This window comes from Triturus cristatus, chromosome 4_2 (genome assembly GCF_964204655.1).
Source record: "Triturus cristatus chromosome 4_2, aTriCri1.1, whole genome shotgun sequence".
Lineage (NCBI taxonomy): Eukaryota > Metazoa > Chordata > Amphibia > Caudata > Salamandridae > Triturus > Triturus cristatus.
In genome coordinates this window covers 647,640,175-647,659,320 of record NC_140586.1, presented here as the reverse complement: position 1 = coordinate 647,659,320, position 19,146 = coordinate 647,640,175, and the positions used below count along the sequence as shown (strand labels likewise).

The 19,146-nt window shown below is 42.7% G+C and overlaps 1 protein-coding gene across 2 annotated transcripts in view; it reads left to right on the top strand.

Moving 5' to 3' along the window:
• Positions 1 to 19,146, top strand: part of AK4 (adenylate kinase 4) — a 259,967-nt gene that overhangs the window by 149,953 nt on the left and 90,868 nt on the right. For both annotated transcript variants that reach the window (XM_085602369.1, XM_085602370.1), the window contains exon 4: positions 17,850 to 18,022. In XM_085602369.1, coding sequence (XP_085458495.1) covers positions 17,850 to 18,022 — 173 coding nt within the window. The remainder of the gene's footprint in view (positions 1 to 17,849; positions 18,023 to 19,146) is intronic.

Genomic DNA, 19,146 nt, shown 5'->3' with positions numbered 1-19,146 from the left:
GCATCTTTCAGTGCCGATGTACGCACAAGGGATTCCCAATGGTCTTTTAGAAGCTCTTCAGATCCTGTTTTTAAAGTACACTTATAATTTAACCTTAGTGTCCTCACAAGAGACTGGTCCCGTGGTTCAACTATAAGGGCGGCCCTTAAATCCCGATTAGCTTGGGAGCATGGGGTATCAAACCACCTTGGGTTTTTAGCATTATTAGCTGGGGCTGGTTATGATTACAGTGACATTCTATATGGTGTGCTTCTGTGTCTTGTTTTGATACGTTCTGCTGTATGCCAATATAATGTATTCTGTTGATGAGGGTGAGGTGAAAAACAGTGTCAAACCCAGCAGGGAGGTCGAGGAGGACCAGGGCCACAGTCTGTCTGTGGTCGAGGAGGGTTCTGATGTTGTCTGTGACGTCGATCAGTGCTTTTTCCGTGCTGTGGTTGGAGCGGAATCCTGATTGGGAGGCGTCGTAGGTGGTTTCCCTTTGTTCATTGTTTTCTTTCCCATTGTTGTGGTAACACTAGTAATTGTTTTTGCCTTCTTGATTGCTTCCTTACATTTTGTTTTACTGCAAATGTTCCATAGAGATTGGCAAGTGAATTTCCACTAATGTAGCTCCAGATTTCAGCCTACTCTTTATATGTGAACAGATGTAATTGTACTACTTATTGGTAGAACTAGATCCCAATTTCTGATTTTGTCTGTATGATGCTTGCTTCATGAGCATCTTACTTTCTGGGTTTTTCAGTGTGCTTTTGGTTACTTTACAATTCAATTTTTTGCTCTCCACATGACCTCCTTTGCAGGGATACATTTATTGGACCTAGCTTTCTGTGTAGGGTCACGCCCAAAATGTTGCCTTCACTGCTCCTGTTTTCTGGTCTGTTTTTGTTGGCATTAGGACTCTATGCACTTTACCACTCCTATCTAGTGCTAAAGTACTTGTGCTTTCCATCAGTAGATCCATCAGTGTAGGATGGGCGGAGCTGGCGTAGTGCCTCTACGCATAGCTCCACAGAGTTTGAAAAAAGTCTCCGTGGAGCTATGCATCGCTCCACTCCACTCTGCTCCCTCCCCTCTCCCTCCCAAATGCTTTAAAATTATAAAAAGAAGGCACTTACCTGTGTTTCTGCCACCTCCCCTGCCTGGCCGCGTTCTCCTCCCTGCTCCTCGCTGCCTCGCGTCCTCCTGACTCCTTCTCCATTGAAAAAAACACTACGTTGAACGTCTTGCGAGTGGGCATGCGCCCTCGCAAGACGTACAACGTAATGTTTTTCAATGGAGGACGTAAGAGGAGGAGCAGGAAGGAGAGCGGCCAAGCTGGGGAGGCGGCTGAAACACAGGTAAATGCCTTTTTTAAAATCCTTTTACAGCATTTGGAAGGGGGAGGGAGTGGCTAACTCCGCTCTGCCACAGAGGCGGAGTTTTTGTCTACTCTGCGTTTTCCACGGAGCGCAGAGTAGGCAAAACTCCGCTGACGGAGCGGAGTTACCTGCTCAGGGTTTTATATTACATGTGAATCTCAGAAGGCATTTTGCAGATCAGAGTTAATACAGTTTAAAAACTCTTCTTCACTTGTTTGGATTAAGTGATGTCTGAGTAACTAGTACAAATGTGTTAGAAATGTTATTCCTGTCCAAGGTTCTCCATCATTCCTTATTTACTCTGTGTGGGGATGTTTAAGCACTGGCATTAGTTTTATGTGTACCGATCACCTCATGTGTTACTGAGGTTCAGGTCAATTGTGGGTATAGTGCCTGCTTTTATTTGGATTTTAGTGTTAGATGTGGAGGACACTAGGATTACCATAGAACACACCTGGCCCTCCGAGCCCCAAGGTTATTGTGGCCGAAGACATTCATCATCTTGAAACTGACCGGACACATGGCATTTTGGGCCTGTTTGCAGTAAGACAACTAATGTAAAAGTGGCAGGCTTAGCCCGGATCTTACCCCCATTGTTTAAAGAGTGCCCTGGAATTCTCCCCCCCCCCCCCCCCACTAGCTGGTGATTGGCACCCCAGGCACTCTCTTCTGAACACTTTCTGGACCTGTGGAAGATCAGAAGAGGACTGGACCTGCGGTCTGTGAGCGGCGAGGAGCTCTGAAGGACTATACCTGCTCCCTCTTGTACCAAGGGTAAAGTAATGGACTCCAGGGGTCAGTTGGCTGGCCTCAGATGTGGCTACAGTGAGGAGACAAGCTGCAAGAGGCAGTTTCCTGGCAGTATTCAGTGGACTAGTGTCAACTGGACCTGGACTGAAACCTGCTGTTAGCCTGTTCCTGAAACCCTGGGAGTCTCCCAGTATCCCTCTCCTTAAGCCCTAGGGGTTGGGGGGTTGGGTGGGCGGGGCTTTAGATGTGTACTCTCATAGTTTATCGGGACTTGAAAGACTTTGACAGATGATAAAGTTATTGACTGGGACGTACCTGGTTGGTGCATCCAACCTGTGCTCCATCGCTACCACTACCAGGCTATCATCGGTACCTAGTGCTTTTTGGTGCTGTTTTCAATTAAATGTTTACAAATTTGTATCCCTTTTTTCCCTTATTGGATGTTTTTAATTTTTGTGTCATTTTGTTTCTTACATTTTACTCTGATTTGGTTTGGGATTTTTATTTTCGGGCATTTTGACTTTTCAAAACTATTGTTTCAGTACTGCATGAATACTTTACACTTTGCTCTAAGTTAAGCCTGTCTCCTCTATACCCTAGCTAGCCGGAGGTGGATCTCAAGTTAATTTATTGGCTTGGAGGGTTAACCCTGACAAGGATTGTGATTATTCCTTGAAATGGGCACTCGTCCATTCCAAATAGAAATCCAATTTCTTACCCTGCCTTAGCTGATTTACTGAAAAAATATTCGCCTGCTCCTTATTGTTTTAGGTTGGTAATGGTTTTTGTAGCTTGTTACTCTTATTATCTTTTCTCGTTTCTTTTCAGTGCCAAATAGTTTTTTGATGCTTGCATATTCCTCTGTGCATCATAAACTTACTAACTGAAGCCTTCTCATTTTGCCAGTGTTTGACTGGTGTTGGGTTAATCACTGATTTTTCTTAGTATTGAAAGCTGCCTTTACCTTAAGGCCCAGAAAATCGAAATGTGTTTAATTTCTTTAGTGCTGCAAATGGTCATTTGACTTTCACTCTTCTATAATGTCTGTACCCCACTTTATATTCAACACTTTATTTCTCTGATCACTCCCATTTTTCACACTGACTGCTGATAATATGCCCTTCTCAATACTTTCCGCTTCAAAATTTCATTTTGAATGTGGTTGACGATATAAATTTTGATGCAACAGATAATTTGTTGTTACTAAAATGACTGCTAAAAGTACAGAATTGTACTTGTATTTTGTAATTCTTTGATTAGTATTTTAAAGGTAAAGGAAAAAACGAGTGGGTTGTTTTGCTGAAGTATTAATGACTTCGAAGAACAGTTAGAGAGTTGGATTGTTTTTTGATACTTATTTGTCTTTTTTAGCACTGGCATTCAGCAATTTTCACAGTGCCGGTATTTATTACCAACAGCCTTTAAGGTATGTAATAAAGGGTTTTTTGGTTGCTACAATATATAGAAAATGATTTTTTAAAGCCTGGTTATAATTTTGATTTCACAGTTAAGCAGATTAGAATTTCTGATGTTTTCATTGAACCTTTCACAAGTAAATTCTAAATAGTGGGTATAGCAACCTAATTATATTGGTATAATTATAGATAGTGAGCAAAAACACAGAATTTCTAAATTTTCTCTTGCATGTAACGTAGGACCCCTTCTTATTTAACTATTAAAGCATCCAGGTTGAGTGTTAACTTGTTCAAGTTGTTAACTGTTTCATAGTGAAAACTAAGTTCTATCAATCAATGATTTAAAGTACAAAAGGAGACTAAATCTAAACTACTCCGAAATGTTTTTCCTTAAGGTAACACTTCTATATCTGCAGCTTCGTGTGATATTAGCATTGTATATTCCTGAGTTTGAGCACAGGCTTAGTCTCAACACATCAATTTGATTCTCTTAGTGTGCATATGTAAAAAGTCTTTCTTTTCCTAAAAGTCTTGCCCGTGGTGTATTCACCTGTTTCCCCAGCATTACATGCAAAGATCCTGCACTTTAGGGCAGTCGCTAGTCTGATAGAAAGAAAAAGGTAATAAGCAAACGTATCCTATTTATTAAACCAGGCTCTCCAAACAATTCTAGTTTTGCACTTTGGACAATACTAAATGTACCCAGCTTTTGACATCTTTAATTTAGCCAGCAGTTTCTCTGATTGATGACAAAATGTGCCTCCAGTCGTGGTGTATGTATACAAGAGAACACTACCATTTTATACAAGGCTACCATGTCTGTTGGGAACAATAGAAGCATTCATTTGAAAAATGTCATGCTTTATGCCATTATTGCAGCATTTTTCCCAGTGCATCCTTTCCACAGTGGTCTTGCAGTAATTAAGTAATGCCAATGTTTTATGTCCAGGTATGTACTATATTAGCTCGTGTAGCAACCCGGTGTATGGACGTTCCTCTGGTCTCTTACCAATCGACCCTACCAGGAGGAGAGTGTATGTCTCCCAGAAACTCAGTGACCAGACTCATCCTCGACCTCCCTCACAGAACACGCATCACTCACAGAACACTTCGGGGAACTATTCTGGCTCCTGATACACAAATGGTCTCAATTCAGACTTCTCTCACACACATTCAAGGCACTGCATAATTTATGCCTCACCTACCTGAAGAGTCACATCTCCTTCCACCAGCCACCCAGACACTTCCGCTCCACAGGACTCCTACTCGCACATATCCCATGCATACACAGAACCGATCAGGAGAATGGGTGCTTTTAAATTGCTCCTAAAGCGTGGAATGACCTCCCATATCAGAGCCTCCTCCCATGTCCTTGAATTCCACAAGAAGCTGAAGACTTGGCTTTTCAATTCACCAACCTACCATAGGCTGAACTAGGCACACACACTTGATCAGCACCAGAATACCAGGAGCGCTTTACAAATACCCATAACATAATATTTATTTTAGGACAAAACTAATGGTGTTTGATTCCTCCAGCATGTTTGCGACTAATGTAGCTAATGGCTTTGTACTGTAAAATGTCAACATAGCTTACCTTTTTTGCATTTCTTCCCCTACCACTATTCCATGGTCTACCAATTTACATCCAACTAGTAAGCAGACCAACCACAAACACAAATAACGGTGGTCAAAGTGCAACGTGTTTTTAGGTGAGCAAACAAGTCTCCCTGCCATTCAAATGTTTCTATATATTTTTATTCTTTTTAGAGTCTGGTATAAAGCAAACTGATGCACCTTTTAATATTCAGGTCAAGTTTCAGATATTTTAACACTTAAAGTAGAAATTCCCATTAAAACGTTCATTCTATTTTCATTCATCATTGTAATTTTTGTTTTCTATGTCTGCTTCTTTTTAAGAAAACAACCAATAAAAAGTATTTCAACATTAAAAAAAAAAAGTGTCACGTGATAAAACCACATACTGTGCGCCACGTAGCATGTGTTCCACCCTTTTCAAGATCATTGCCATTTTCCATCCTGGCATAACCCAGAACAAATTTAATGCACCACCCCTTTGGTATGTTTTTCATATTCTGGTGCTACGATTTTGCTAAGAATTTAATAAAGATAATCATGACTAATTTTTACATAGTTACGTACAGTCTGGTCATTTCTATATTTTGGAAATAGCAGGTGTTATTAGGATCCAAATGAATGGAGCTCAGTTTATTGAACTTGGGAGGATGAAATAATCGGTTGGTTCTCCTGGGGGTTCCAATCCTTATCCTGCAAGCCTTACACAGATGTTGAGTGTGAACACTTAGCTCAAACATCAACATCAAACTACGCTAGTTCACCTTCCACCCTTTTAATTGCTATTAATTAAGATGAATTCACACAGGCCCCTGCAGAGTACTCCAAGGAGACATCCTCTTTGTGTTTTTTTTTTTTATTCTTTTCATTGAACAATTGCTCATCATGCACTGTAAGACAGAAATAGCTCTCCCAACATACTCTTCTGTGTGACCTTGAACCCATACATTAGGCCTGCTAGAATATTCTAGCCCACTACAGAATTAAGATTCAAAAGTATGCTCTTGACCTACAATGCTATATAACCGTTTCCACAAGCAAAGCCTCCAGGCCATCCAAGCCTTGATTTTACTGCCTATCTTAAACTGAACCCCACCAAATTCATGGTGCCTTTCGTTGTCACGCGCTCTAAGTGAACCAATATTCAGGTTCTGCTTTCCAACATGAACCTAGATGAAGTCACGCCACAACTCCTCATCAATGCAACATCACTGGGATTATTAATTGACGGCTGTCTCGCCTTAGGAACCCACATCACCCAAAACAATTTTAAAAAACTTACTATGAGCTATCATCAATCTCCTCACAATAAATCCTTACCTTTCTGACGTGAACTTCAGAACAGTCATACAAGCCTTGGTCTTTTCCCATCTGGATGCTGTTATATCCTGCTTGCTAGTATCCCCGACTCCCACCTACCACCCAGAAGATTGTACCGCATGGAGGTGCAATGTGACTCATCAAGTTAAATATAACTCCATCACCTCCACCTGCCATCATGACAGTATTTCACAGACGTTTCTTACAGTCTTTCATCCTTCTAGAGACCTGGCACATCATCTAAAAGCAGGGAAATCAAAACACCACCACACCTGGCTAAAAAAGAAATATCACTATCTTACTGGTACAACTCAACACACAAAACCATGAATTTGCTTAAGTGAAAATCGCAAGCTGTTTAAAAGAAATACTACAGGCATTACTTCTTAAGTTATGTAGCCAGAATCCGTAACAATATGCAGCCACAGATCAGACTCTCTCTATCCTTCACTTTATAAAGCTTCTGAAAGCCCATGTCTTCAGGGAACATCCCTCCTAAAGTAGACATGGGTTGTATCACTTAAAGTGAACAAAGCAAGCTCTAGTTTAAGAGGCATGTCTGACAGTGTTAGGCTGAATGGAGACTAAAATAATTGTAAAAACACGAGAGTGACCCCTCAGTACCAAGAGTCAGGGTACTGTAATCAATTCTTAAAAATAACTACTGTTGGCGAGCAAATTGCTGACTTTTGCATACAATATTATCCTGTCATTCACAGCATGCCGCTTTACCAGTCTAGGAAGGGAAACCAAAGCAAACGTATGTATATATCAAATTTAATATTTAAATTAAAACATAAGCATGTACATTAAAAATAAAACCCAGTCCTCCAATGATTTTACACAATAAAAAAAAATCAGAGATATGATCCAAGACATACATATTTGTCATTTTCAATGGTTATTTCGAAAGAATCAATAACAGCACTGATTTTATACAATCAATACTTTGTTACTTGAATGCAACCCAACAAAGACAAGCGTCAATGCGTTTTGATGGTACAAAAGCAGAATAAACCATCTTTAAAAAAATTTAAAAAAACAATTACAAATAAGCTCTTGTGCTTTTCTACAAGTTAGCTCCCGGGGTGGGCCAGGTCCAAGGGACTTATAAAACATTTAAAGGAGGAGCACACAGGGCCCCCCCTCCTTGGGCATTTTTATGCCCCAGGGACCACCACCTCTCTGGGGTTAATATTGTCTTTCGGGGAAAGGTGCGTGGACCCCCAGGCCCTGCCACCTCCCCTGGGCTAATTATAAATAAATCACCCACACTCCCCCAGGGACCGCCACCTCCTGGGCCGGGGCCAAAATGCTATTTTCAAATTTACAGGGGGGACACGTGGCCCCCCTTCCAGGCCATTCTCATCCGCAGGGACATCCTCCTCCCCGGGGCAAGCCCTACTAAATCAAAGGAGGGGGTCACCACCTGCCAGGGCTAGCTCCTGCTATGTTCCAGGCAGCCCATCCCCAGAAAATAGCTGTTTGCGTTGACTTGGTGGAAGCTTTGACAGCTCGCACCAACTCAGAGCAAATACTCCGTATTCAGCAAGCAAGAGCTGACAAAATGCTCTCGCTTACTGGAAGCGGAGCTTTAGTCTGTTTCCCTGCCCGCTGTCAAGCACACAGGGAAACAGACAAAGGATTACTCTGACAGACACTAAGCTGCATTTCAGCAGCCACTATCTGGCAGAGCAATGCCGGCTCCTGCAGGAGACGGGGAGCCGACAAGACCGCGGGCGCATTCATGCTCTGTTGCACCCAGGAGAGATGGCCTGACCCCGTGGGATGGGCTTCTCATGGCCGAAATCGGTCAGGGGGACACTTGGCCCCCTGCCCAAAAGATAAAATAAATCACCAGACCTTGAGGGCTGAGATTGGCCTGGGGAGGGGGACCACACAGCCCCCTCCTTCATTTGTATGGGGTCGGGCCTCAGGGGATGGGGTCTGTGGGACTGAAATTGGCCTGAAGAGGGGGGCCACGTGGCCCCCCCTCCAGTATAAAAAATTAAAATGCCAGGCCCCAGGGGATGGTGTCCCCGTTGCTGAAATCGGCCTAGGGATGCCGGCCGCGTGGCTCCTCTCCCTATTAAATATGAACCCGGGGCTGAAATCGGACTACTGAGGGGCAGCCACGCAGCCCTCCCTCCTTTATTTGTATATGGCTGGGCCCCGTGGGATGGGTCACCATGGCCGAAATTCTACTCTGGAGGGGAGCCATTTGGCCCCATGCCCCATTTGGCCACAGGTATACACTCACAGACTTGTACAGTCACTCCCAGATCCATTCAAAGACTTATGCACTCACTCACAAACCCATTCAGACACTCATGCACCCAGTCCCAGGCCCATTGAGACCGTGATCAACACAGTCACAGACCCACTCATACAGTTATGCTCCCAAACACGGATGTATTCAGACACTGACACACCCTCTCACAAATCCACTGATACTCCTGCACCCACTCACTGACCCACACAAACTTGCACACCCGTTCAGACCCATTTAGACACACACACACCCAATGAGATACTTATGCAGCCACTCCCAGACCCATACAGACTCTCTCACACACCCATTGAGACACTCACACACTCAGTCACATGTTCACTGAGTCACTCATGCACTCAGTCACACACTCACTCTCAAAGGTTATAGTTGGAAAATAAAAAAAAATCGAAATTCTCTTAAAAAGCCAAATGTTACAGGGACGTTATAGCTAGGAAATAGAATTTTTAAAAATGTGGGAATTCACTGGAAAAAAACAAATGCTACAAGAGCGTTATAGTTAGGCTCAGATTTCACTTGTACAAACCAGAGAAATTCAGCAGTTCTAGTTACCTGAGCGAAGTATGCCCCTGCAATGCACTGCTTATGACCTTCCATATTACATCACTCATGACATGGACAGTTTACATTCTGTTTTCCAAACAGGTAGACTCCCTGTGGAGATCACATTTAAAAGAGAAATGAGGTTGGGTTAGTATAAGCAAAGCTCTTTAATCCAGAAGGAGAAACTCCAGTCACTGCTGTGTTGGCTAACTGCCTTCACAATTTCTATTTTACCAGTAAACATTGTAAATGGAATGTAGCAATACATCCCTCTGATAAAACTAAAGAATCAAAAATAAATTATCCTTATAGAGTCATAATTACCGCTCCCTACTTCCTACAAGAAAATAAAGGAAACAAAATGGGTAACATAAAAAGAGGCAAATTAGACAAAATACAAAAACCAGGAAGTGTGTAAAAAAAACTCGAGCAAAAACAAAACTATTGTAAAACTGCAGTAAAGAACAAACAATACTAATTATAAACAACCATTGAGTTCTTGGGCAACTTGACTCCCACCATGTCCCTCACCTTAATGTCCATAGCTTTGACAGCCTTTCGAAGATCATACTGTTTTTTTCCTTTTGTTTTGTAGTTGAAGCTCTCTAGACACAGGTGTCTCCACTAGTCCATAGTGAGTCACTAGTAGCTCTCAGACACCTTCAGAGTAGCTCACAGCCTTGAGTTTATTTCTAAATAAGCACAGGGCCACATTTTCCTTTTAAAATTAAAGGTAGGCTGTGTTTATTTTACATTATCATCAGGCTGCTGATAGCAGGGCCTGGTAATGAGTAGTGCGCAGTCAGATTTATGACCCGTGGGGCACAGAGGTGAAGAACTGAAGCACTGAGGAATGTATCTATCCTTGTCAACTCAATATTAGAATGTGAGAACAAAATGATGATTCTGAATTCTTTTAAATGGGTGAAAATTGGAATGAAAAGCTACCTCACTGATTAAGTTAACTCTTCATTTTAATTTTCTCCCATTTCAAAGTGTCCCATTTACAAACAGAAGGCCCCATGCTTGTAATGGCCAGTAGATAGTGTGCCATATGTAGAACTGAAAAATGTAATCTTTTTTTTAAGTGAGAGAAATTTAAAGTCTTGAAAAATGTTCTATATTTTGAACATTTTTGCAGATCATCTTTCTGCACTTTAAATTTCTACCATTTAAAAAAACAAAACGGTTCTATGCTTGTATACATGTAATGGTGCCGCATATGCCGAAAGGTATGTCCTGTGCCACAAGTACACATGACATAGGCTCACAGTCACTTATACACATATATCGCATCCATACGCACACATGTGCATACATCCCCAAAGACCCCACTCTCACTGACGCACTCGTAATATCTGGTTCGTCCTTAAAGGCTAATCCTTAAAGTCAATGAAGCAGGGACTGGTGGTGTCTGGTAATAATGTGTGACTTATTTACCCTCCAGTAGCTCACGATTTTCACTGATCACAAGTAGCTCTCACTACAGAAAAGGTGACGGACTCCTCTAGACCTACTTCCTCTCTCCAACAAATCCAATAAGTCTTAATCATAGTTTCTTAATGTGGTAGCAAGCTTTGAAGTTTAAAACAATGAAACACTATATACAATGGCATTGCAAGATGGCTGTTCACTGCAGTGTATAGCTTTATTTTTTTTAATTGTGATCATATGCCAGCCACGTTTAGGCAGTGGCATGTGTTCATTGTTCTACTTCTATCCTTTTAATTGATCTTGCATATGCTTGTTGTGTTTGTGTATTTTTTTTGTGTTTGTGTAAGTGGGCGAATGCAAGAATGAGTTAGTGGGTGAATGAATGGATGCCTGAGTGCAAGGATGAGTAGCAATGCATATATGAGGACATATGTAGTACCTAACCTCACCAGTGACTGAAGAGCACTTTCATTTGTAAACCAGATTTATTAATATTGCCAGAGGTGTTTTTTTTTTTTTGGTGACTCATTAACTATTGTAGATACTCCAAACACACGAAAGAGAAAACGACCACCAACACCTCTGTTTTATCAGCATCCTTTTTGATTTAAAATCTCCATCAACGAAATTTTGTGTCGCATTTTTTAGACAAGAAGTGCTAGTTTTAATGAAACATTTCACTAATCGGTCAGATGCAGTGAAATCCTAATCAATATACTGAAGTGTTTGTGGTTCCTTTCCATTGACTTGCTCTGAGACAATGTAAGCAAAAGAAGTACCTGAAAAAGAGCGACGTGATATCTGTAACTATTTATGGGGTACTGTCCAGTGTGCAGGGAAAAGGGGTGAGGTGGGAGCAGCTTAATGAGTCTGGGATTTATGGGACACTAACCTGAGAAAGCATCATGGTAAATATGGAGCACTCATCTTTGCTTTAGTTCCTGGACAGTGTAAGGAGGTATATTAGAATCCTTTATCGCTACAATAGAATGCCTGGATCACATGAGGGATCCTAGGGATTCTCAATGTAATGAGTTTAGGTCTGGCTTGACCGTGCAGTTGGTTGCATGACTGATTACCAATTATTTACCATGCATGTAGATTGCGCTTTGGCTCCAACCTACAGGAGTACTGTCCTCTGACCCCATGCTGTTGTCTGTCTCATACAACCTCCTGTGGGGGTGCTTGATAGCAACACAGAAGGGACTATTTTACATTTCAAAAATACTCTGAATCATCACATTCATTATCCCTTAGATTCATTGTATAGAGAAAGTATATTTTTTCACAGCAGGCTTCTTTTAGTCCGGCTCAAAATAAAACCATGCTGCTGGATTGCCAGTGCTTATTTTACCCTATTTAAGTGATCAATTGCTACATGATGGAAGAGTGGATTGGAAGATAACATTTGTGTTGCAACTACACAGAAAAGCATCCCTTATTCAAGCGTGCACCAGGGAAAAAGATGTTTACTATAAAACAATAGAACCTTTAAAGCTCACAGCTGGCAAACGGGCATCTCGGAACTGGCAGCAAAAACGGACCCTGCCAGAAACCATCTGTTATTAAATAACCAGGTCATTTATTTTTTCTAAACTAATGTTGATTCAAAATCTGGCGAAGAAAAAGGGGAGTCTCCTTTCAAGCATAAGCGGCCGAATAGGTGAAGGCACTGCCATCCCATGGTGTTGTGGCAAAACCTGGGGTAAGATTCAATAGTGCTTCCCTGGACCCAAGATCCCGAGATGGCACATATGGTAGGGTGACCAGACGTCCCCGTTTTCCCAGGACGGTCCCCGTTTTTGGGGAAGTGTCCCCGTGTCCCGACACTTTTCTCCAAGTGACTCAAATGTCCCTGTTTTCAAACAGTGTCCCCGTTAAACACAGAAATGTCCCTGTTTTTCATTGTTCCTGTTGAGCATGCGCGCGCATGCTCTCTTTGCACTGTTTACGGCATGTGTCGTCACTGAGGTGAGAGCTGTAGCAAGAAGGGAAATCCTTTGAAGAGAGACATTTTACACGCAGCGCCACCTACGTCATCGTGCCAGCCAAAGTTTCTTCTTGGGATAAAACCATATTTCTTCATCCTGTAGCTTGTATTCATAGTCATACAAACGTTTCAGTAGCCCTTATGCATACCGTGCAAGGATTAATGCATTGCTCATTGCATGTTTTATTCATAACCAATTGAAGCATGCTTTGTGTTCTCCATATCAAAGCTATGACTTGACCTTTTGACTGACCTTTCAGATCACGGCAAACTGTTTAGCTGGAAAGGACTTAAAAGAGCAGGGTTAACGCCTGTGGGAGTGGCGAGCAGCGCTGCTCGAGCTTTTTGCTCAGGTCTTTACACTATTGCACTATGAGATGATACCAATGGCTAGAGTGCACTATACATACCCCAGTAAGGTAACATGACATCTCAGCAGTAACTACGCAAATGTGGGAGGACAGTGTGGTCGGCCAACCTTTGCCACCCTTAAGACCCTAAGGCAGTAATACCTGGAGAGAAGTTTTTTTTTGTACATTGGTCCATGGCTGCTATTTGGCAATTTAGCATTCCGCAGTTTACCTCCCATGCTTTTCTGTCATGAGCAACTAAGCAACATTGGTGAGTTGTACTTTATGTGGTGCTGACGTGCAGCTATAGAAACGAGCATTGATAAAGCTAGTAAATCTGGCGTTTGCTAGCCTGTGATGTTTTATTGATTTTGGCAAATATATGCTATAGTCCTTAAAAGTGTAAATGTAATAAAAAGTACTAATGCTGCTGTGTGAAGGAGAGGGTTGCCAATAAAAGACCGCGGATTTGTTGTCTGTAATGCTTCATCTCGGTCTGTGGAGGGAGCTGTAATTGTAGTCCCTTTTCTATGTCTATGACAGCTGTCAAATAGTCCTACTTTTATGTCGATGGTTACTGCAAACCATAGTCCTACTTCTATGTCTATGACCTGTCCCCGTTTTTTGTTTTGAGAATCTGGTCACCCTAACATATGGAGATAGCTTTCTTAGTAAATGTTTGGGGGCCTCCCTGTGGAAGGAGTAGAAGGCTTTGAAAATAATGCATTTCTCAACCGGGAGCCAGTATAGTTCTTTAAGTCATGTTGTTACCCAGTTGCGTCCGGCATGACTCGTTGGTGGTGGGGGGCGCGCAGGGAGGGTGTCACGCATGGCGCAAAGGGGGTGGGGAGGGGTTAATTTAAATTTAAAAAAAGTTTGCTTGCCTTCGCCGGCCCTGTCCTGCGTGGTCTCTGCTTCTCTGCTCTTCACAGGAAGCAGTCAGCCTCCCCTAAGCCAATCACAACGCGGCAATGGCAGCATTGTGAGTGGTTGGGACGCAGACCACACAGATGTGTACGGGGAGGCCATTTTCTCCATGTAGTCGGCATGCAGCCTACATGGAGAAAAGGGAGAGTGCGTATGACTGGTTTGGTTGGCCCTGGGGCTGACCAAACAGTCTGCGCCCTCAGAGTGGGCAAGCCACTTCTCCCCTGCCCTAGAGCAGGACTGCCCATCCGCTGCCCCCAACCAAACCCTTCTGCTTTCTCACAGTATGAGAAGCAGAAACATAAAATGGTATTTATATTACCATTTTAGGTTTCTGCTTCTCGCACTAAAGCAGTGGGGCGACACTCCTCCGCCCACATGGAGGAGCTGCCCCTGCCGTTACCTAGTGGCGTCTAGGAACAACCAGTATCAATCTGGCAGCGGCTTTTTGAACAACTTATAAATTATTATTAATACTATTCAATCAATCATTTAGGATTTATAAAGTGCGGCTAATCACCCGATAGAGTATCCAGTAATAATTAATTTCTATTATTAGTATTTTTATTATTAGAGTTTTTAGAGCGCATAGCTACCCCAATGGGGCTTCCCAACGGTATGCAAACGCAGGGCAGGACATGTTTAAACAAATAGTCAGGAAGGCCCAAAAACAGAACGTTGGTATTGTCAAGTCTAGAAGTGGTCGCTGCCTGTACTATAATTTTCTGCGATTCAGGCGGGACAGACTCTGATGTCTTCTTCAATGGACGTGACAGCGAAAAACAAATCCCTGCAAGTGATGTAATATGGGCATGAAATGAGAGCCTGTTATCAAATTTGACCCCAAGGTATTTTATCATCAGAGGTAGATCAAGCCGACCCAATTCAGTTGGCCACCAATCATTCGACCAGCTGGCCATTATTATTTTCAGAGCATTATATAATTTGCGAAGATTTCCAATGTTCTTTTAGTCGAGAGACAGACTTTTCATGGGCGTCATTTGGAGGTAGCCAGATGGGTCATACCTGTGACCTTTCGCTTGCTCCCTGCTACTCCTGGCACTTCCTTTGTAACCCTTGGCCTGATAGGGGGCAAAACGTTTGTCTCCTCTGTATACCCACTTTAAGAGTTTACACCATACACCGGACTCCCTTAGATGGGTCGTTTTGGAGTCACATCCGAGAATTACAGCACAAGCACTGTTCAAACTCGAACAAAGATGGGTTCACAGACTTTAATCTGATAGGAGAGGTTTGAATGACGATATACCGTGGGGTGCACTGACCCACTGATATATCAACACCCTTCTACAGTATTGTCAATGACCCTACAGTCTTGTGCCGCCCCTGATAGATAATGGGTGGACCGAGTTATTTACTGTCGCGAAAGTTACCTCCGAATGTCCCACACCAATAACTGGACTCCCCTGGTGCGTGAACAGTGTAACAGTGACTCCGGAGACACCTTGGTCCAACTCACATCACATACTCTTTTCTACGATGCATACAACCAACACTACTCACACTGTCGAGTTGACCCATACTCTATAAACTAAACTACACAGGACCTTACTGAAGTGAGTAATACTCCTTCTGGGGTTCTTTGAGCCCCTGAAAGATCCGGCTGCGACTATACTTTTCTGGTGCGGATCCACTGCCCCGTCCCAAGATAGCGCCCACAGTCAGACTTAACAGGTTGATCTAAGCCACATACTAGGAACCACCCAACATGGCGCCATACACATCCTACCTCTCAAGAGAGGGACTAGACTTTATCCAGGCAGTTCCTTGTGCCTTACAAGATACCTTAACTATCTTGACTCAACCTGATACTGATTCAGTACCCCGTTCCAAGATGGCGCTCATGGTCACACAACACTTGGGTGGGACTTCCTACACGAGTCACATGACACTAGACGCCCAATCAGTTTACACCCACACTTGTCCCAACCGGTTCTTATTGGAGCACTGGATATTGAACACCACTTCCCGGTTTCGGCGGAGCGGGGTAGGTTCAACAACCACCCTTGGACAACAGAATCGTAAGTAAACAACTGCTTGGATCGCGTAGCAATGATCGAACGGACTGGGATCCCTAGACGCTGGGTAGACGGGTGAACGTTGTTCGTGTGGCTAACCGACCCTAACGCTGAAATGGGCTGCCGACTCCCGTGGGCGACGCATTAGGCTTGGGGGTGGATCGCTCCTCGAGCGGTGGATCCCGTTTGCCGGGGGTCTGGGGGATCATAGCCTACCTGTTCCCTTGACCACACCTAGCACTCAGCAGGTGTATTGTGTTAATATACCTACCCAGTTGAGTCTCTTGTTTTAATGTACATTACAGCAGGCTACTACGCCATCCCAAGAGGCTCGCCACGCACCGACTGGAGCGGTACTAGCTCAATCTTTAGGTGAGCGTTTTTAGTCCTCGTTACTATAATTCGGGTTGCCCTGAATTTAAGTCTTTTAGATCACTTGACACGGTATCTGACACTGCATCCACTTATGCATGATCACTATATTCGAGCGTAATTGCTTCATGTATAGGGCATGCATACGAGGAGTCTTTTGCTCCATATTACCATGTATATATAAGACAAAGTATTTTTAATGTTTCGTGTTGGCCTGTTCTGTTTATCTCTCCCTTTCCCTTAGGCCACTCCTTTGCGGAAGTGTTAGATTTTTCCACACTTTCATAGGGCAGTTTTGACCAGGCACATACACATGTATATGATATCCTGTTATACACCCTCACGTTTGTAGATAGTTCACACCACATTGGTCCTGATGAATTGCCGTTGGATCCTCCTGACCATTAGGCGAGAAACATGTTGACCATCTGAGTTGAGCGGAGCGAGTCTTTGACCCACTGTATCCAGACTACCGCCACTCATATCGTTTTTAAATAGGGTGGTTTACTGACCCAATAAACTCGTTATTCGGACTAACCAACCCTGTTTTAAATACATTCACCAACGTCTACACCTACCTGGCCCTCACTTGCACTCAACTTTCGGCAAGGAACAAAAGATCTCCGATAAAGAGCCCCATCTTTGGGTGCCCGTTGGGAATTGCAGCGCCGACCCGACGAGGAGCAAAACCCAGATGATGAAGCATGACACCTAGCTTGCTGGGTGTGTGAGGGTTTTAGTTCCACCCTTGTGGGTCCCCCACCCACCACGTGCATTGAGTCCTCAGGCCGTCTAGATATCATCTTTCACTTTGTCTTTACCCTGGGGTAGAGTGTACACTTTACACAACCTCCCCTGACCAGGAGGAACAGCATACTCTTTCTTTCTTAAGGAGTAGCAGGGAGCCAGCTAGAGGTCACAGCTACAACACCCGACTACCTCCAAATGACGTCCATGACTGTTCTGGAGGTGCGCCCCTCGCAGGGCCTCTCTAAGCAGCTTAGGCCTGTAAAGTTACAAAGGTACCATTATATGTTTACAATGATGGACATGGGTCAAGTGAATACTGAAACATATACATGCACGGGAGTTGCCCATAAAACGATTTATGCAATAAAATGCGTATATGTAAGGTTTCCTACAGATAGATTTCTAGAATGTCAAAGAAACTGAAGTTCTGTTAATTTTTCATTAACTTGAGTACGTGAGCTAATAACTTGCAAAGCCAATTTTAGTGTAATTGTGATCTGTGCGGAACAAAAGCAATTACCTTTTTTTAGGTAATAAAGTTCTATTGCCATTTTAATTACACTTTAACCAAAGAAGACTGATCTGTGTAAATGAAATGCCATGCACTGTAAAAGAGATTTTGTATAAAAGACCGATAAATGCTCTTTTTTTATTTTTTATAATTTTGCTTTTCACCAAATATTTTTTGTATTCCTTGTGTTTTGCGTTGCAGGTTTCCCTAGAACCTTAGCCCAAGCTGAAGCACTTGAAAAAATCTGCGAGGTGGACATGGTCATTAGTTTGAACATCCCATTTGAGACTTTGAAAGATCGCCTCAACACCCGCTGGGTTCATCCAAAAAGCGGGCGAGTGTATAATCTGGAATTCAACCCGCCTAATGTACATGTAAGTAGGCATTCATATTGTAAGCCATGTTGTAAGAAGTAATGAACGGAGTTTAATTGCATTTAAGAAAAGTATTTTGAATTTGCTCATTTAGTTTTAAAAAGCAATGAATGGAGATTGTGGGGTTGAAGTTGCTGTTCAAACAAACTTTGGTAAATGCATTAGGTTTCGCCTATGTGATTGATAATAAGCTGTTTTTTTTGTTGTAAGTTATAGCTCGCTGAGTAGCTGTACAATATGTTACAGAAAGTCTGTTAAAGTATTATGAATTATTTATATACAAAAAGACCATATAATGTGCAGTTACTAGTGGTATAGTGTAACAGTAACATTTTGAAAAATTACATGAGGCAATATTATGTGTTTAGAGGAGTTATGACTACTTTTGGCCCCGGTGCCACTGCACCTGCTGCACCATTCAAATCATGACCCTACTGCATGTAAGGTAACTGCACTTGTGACTACCTTTTTAGTAGTGAATATTGGAATTATTGGGTTTTTAGATGGGTTCCTAGAGCTTTGGGCTCCAGTGTCACTGCACCTGCTCCACCATTCAAATCATGACTCTAGTGCCTGCAAGGTAACTTCACTTGTGAATGCTTATTTCGTAGTTAAATATAGCAATATTTGGTGTTTAGAGGAATTCGGACATCTTTTGACCCTTGTGCCACTGCACCTGTTGCTCATAGAAATCATGGTCCTAGTGCATGCTAGATAACTGCACTTGTGACTGCCTGTTTAGTAGTAACATTTAGCAATATTCTGTGTTTAGTGGGGTCCCTAAAGCTTTTTGCCCCTGTACCACTGCACCTGCTGCACCATTCAAATCCACCCCCTTTTAACTGCAAGATAAAAGCAATTGTGTTTGCCTATCTAGTAGTAAAATATAGCAACATTAGGTGTTTAGAGGAGTTTTGACAACTTTTGGCCCCTGTACCACTGCACCTGCTCCACCATTCCAATCATGATCCTGTGGTCTGCACTTGTTACTGACTGTTTTGTATTAGGTGTTTAGTGGGGTGCCCATAGATTTTGGTCCTGTTACTGCACTTGCTGCACCATTCAATTCATGACCCTACTGTCTACTAGATAACTGTACTTGTGACTGTTTTGTTTAGTAGTAA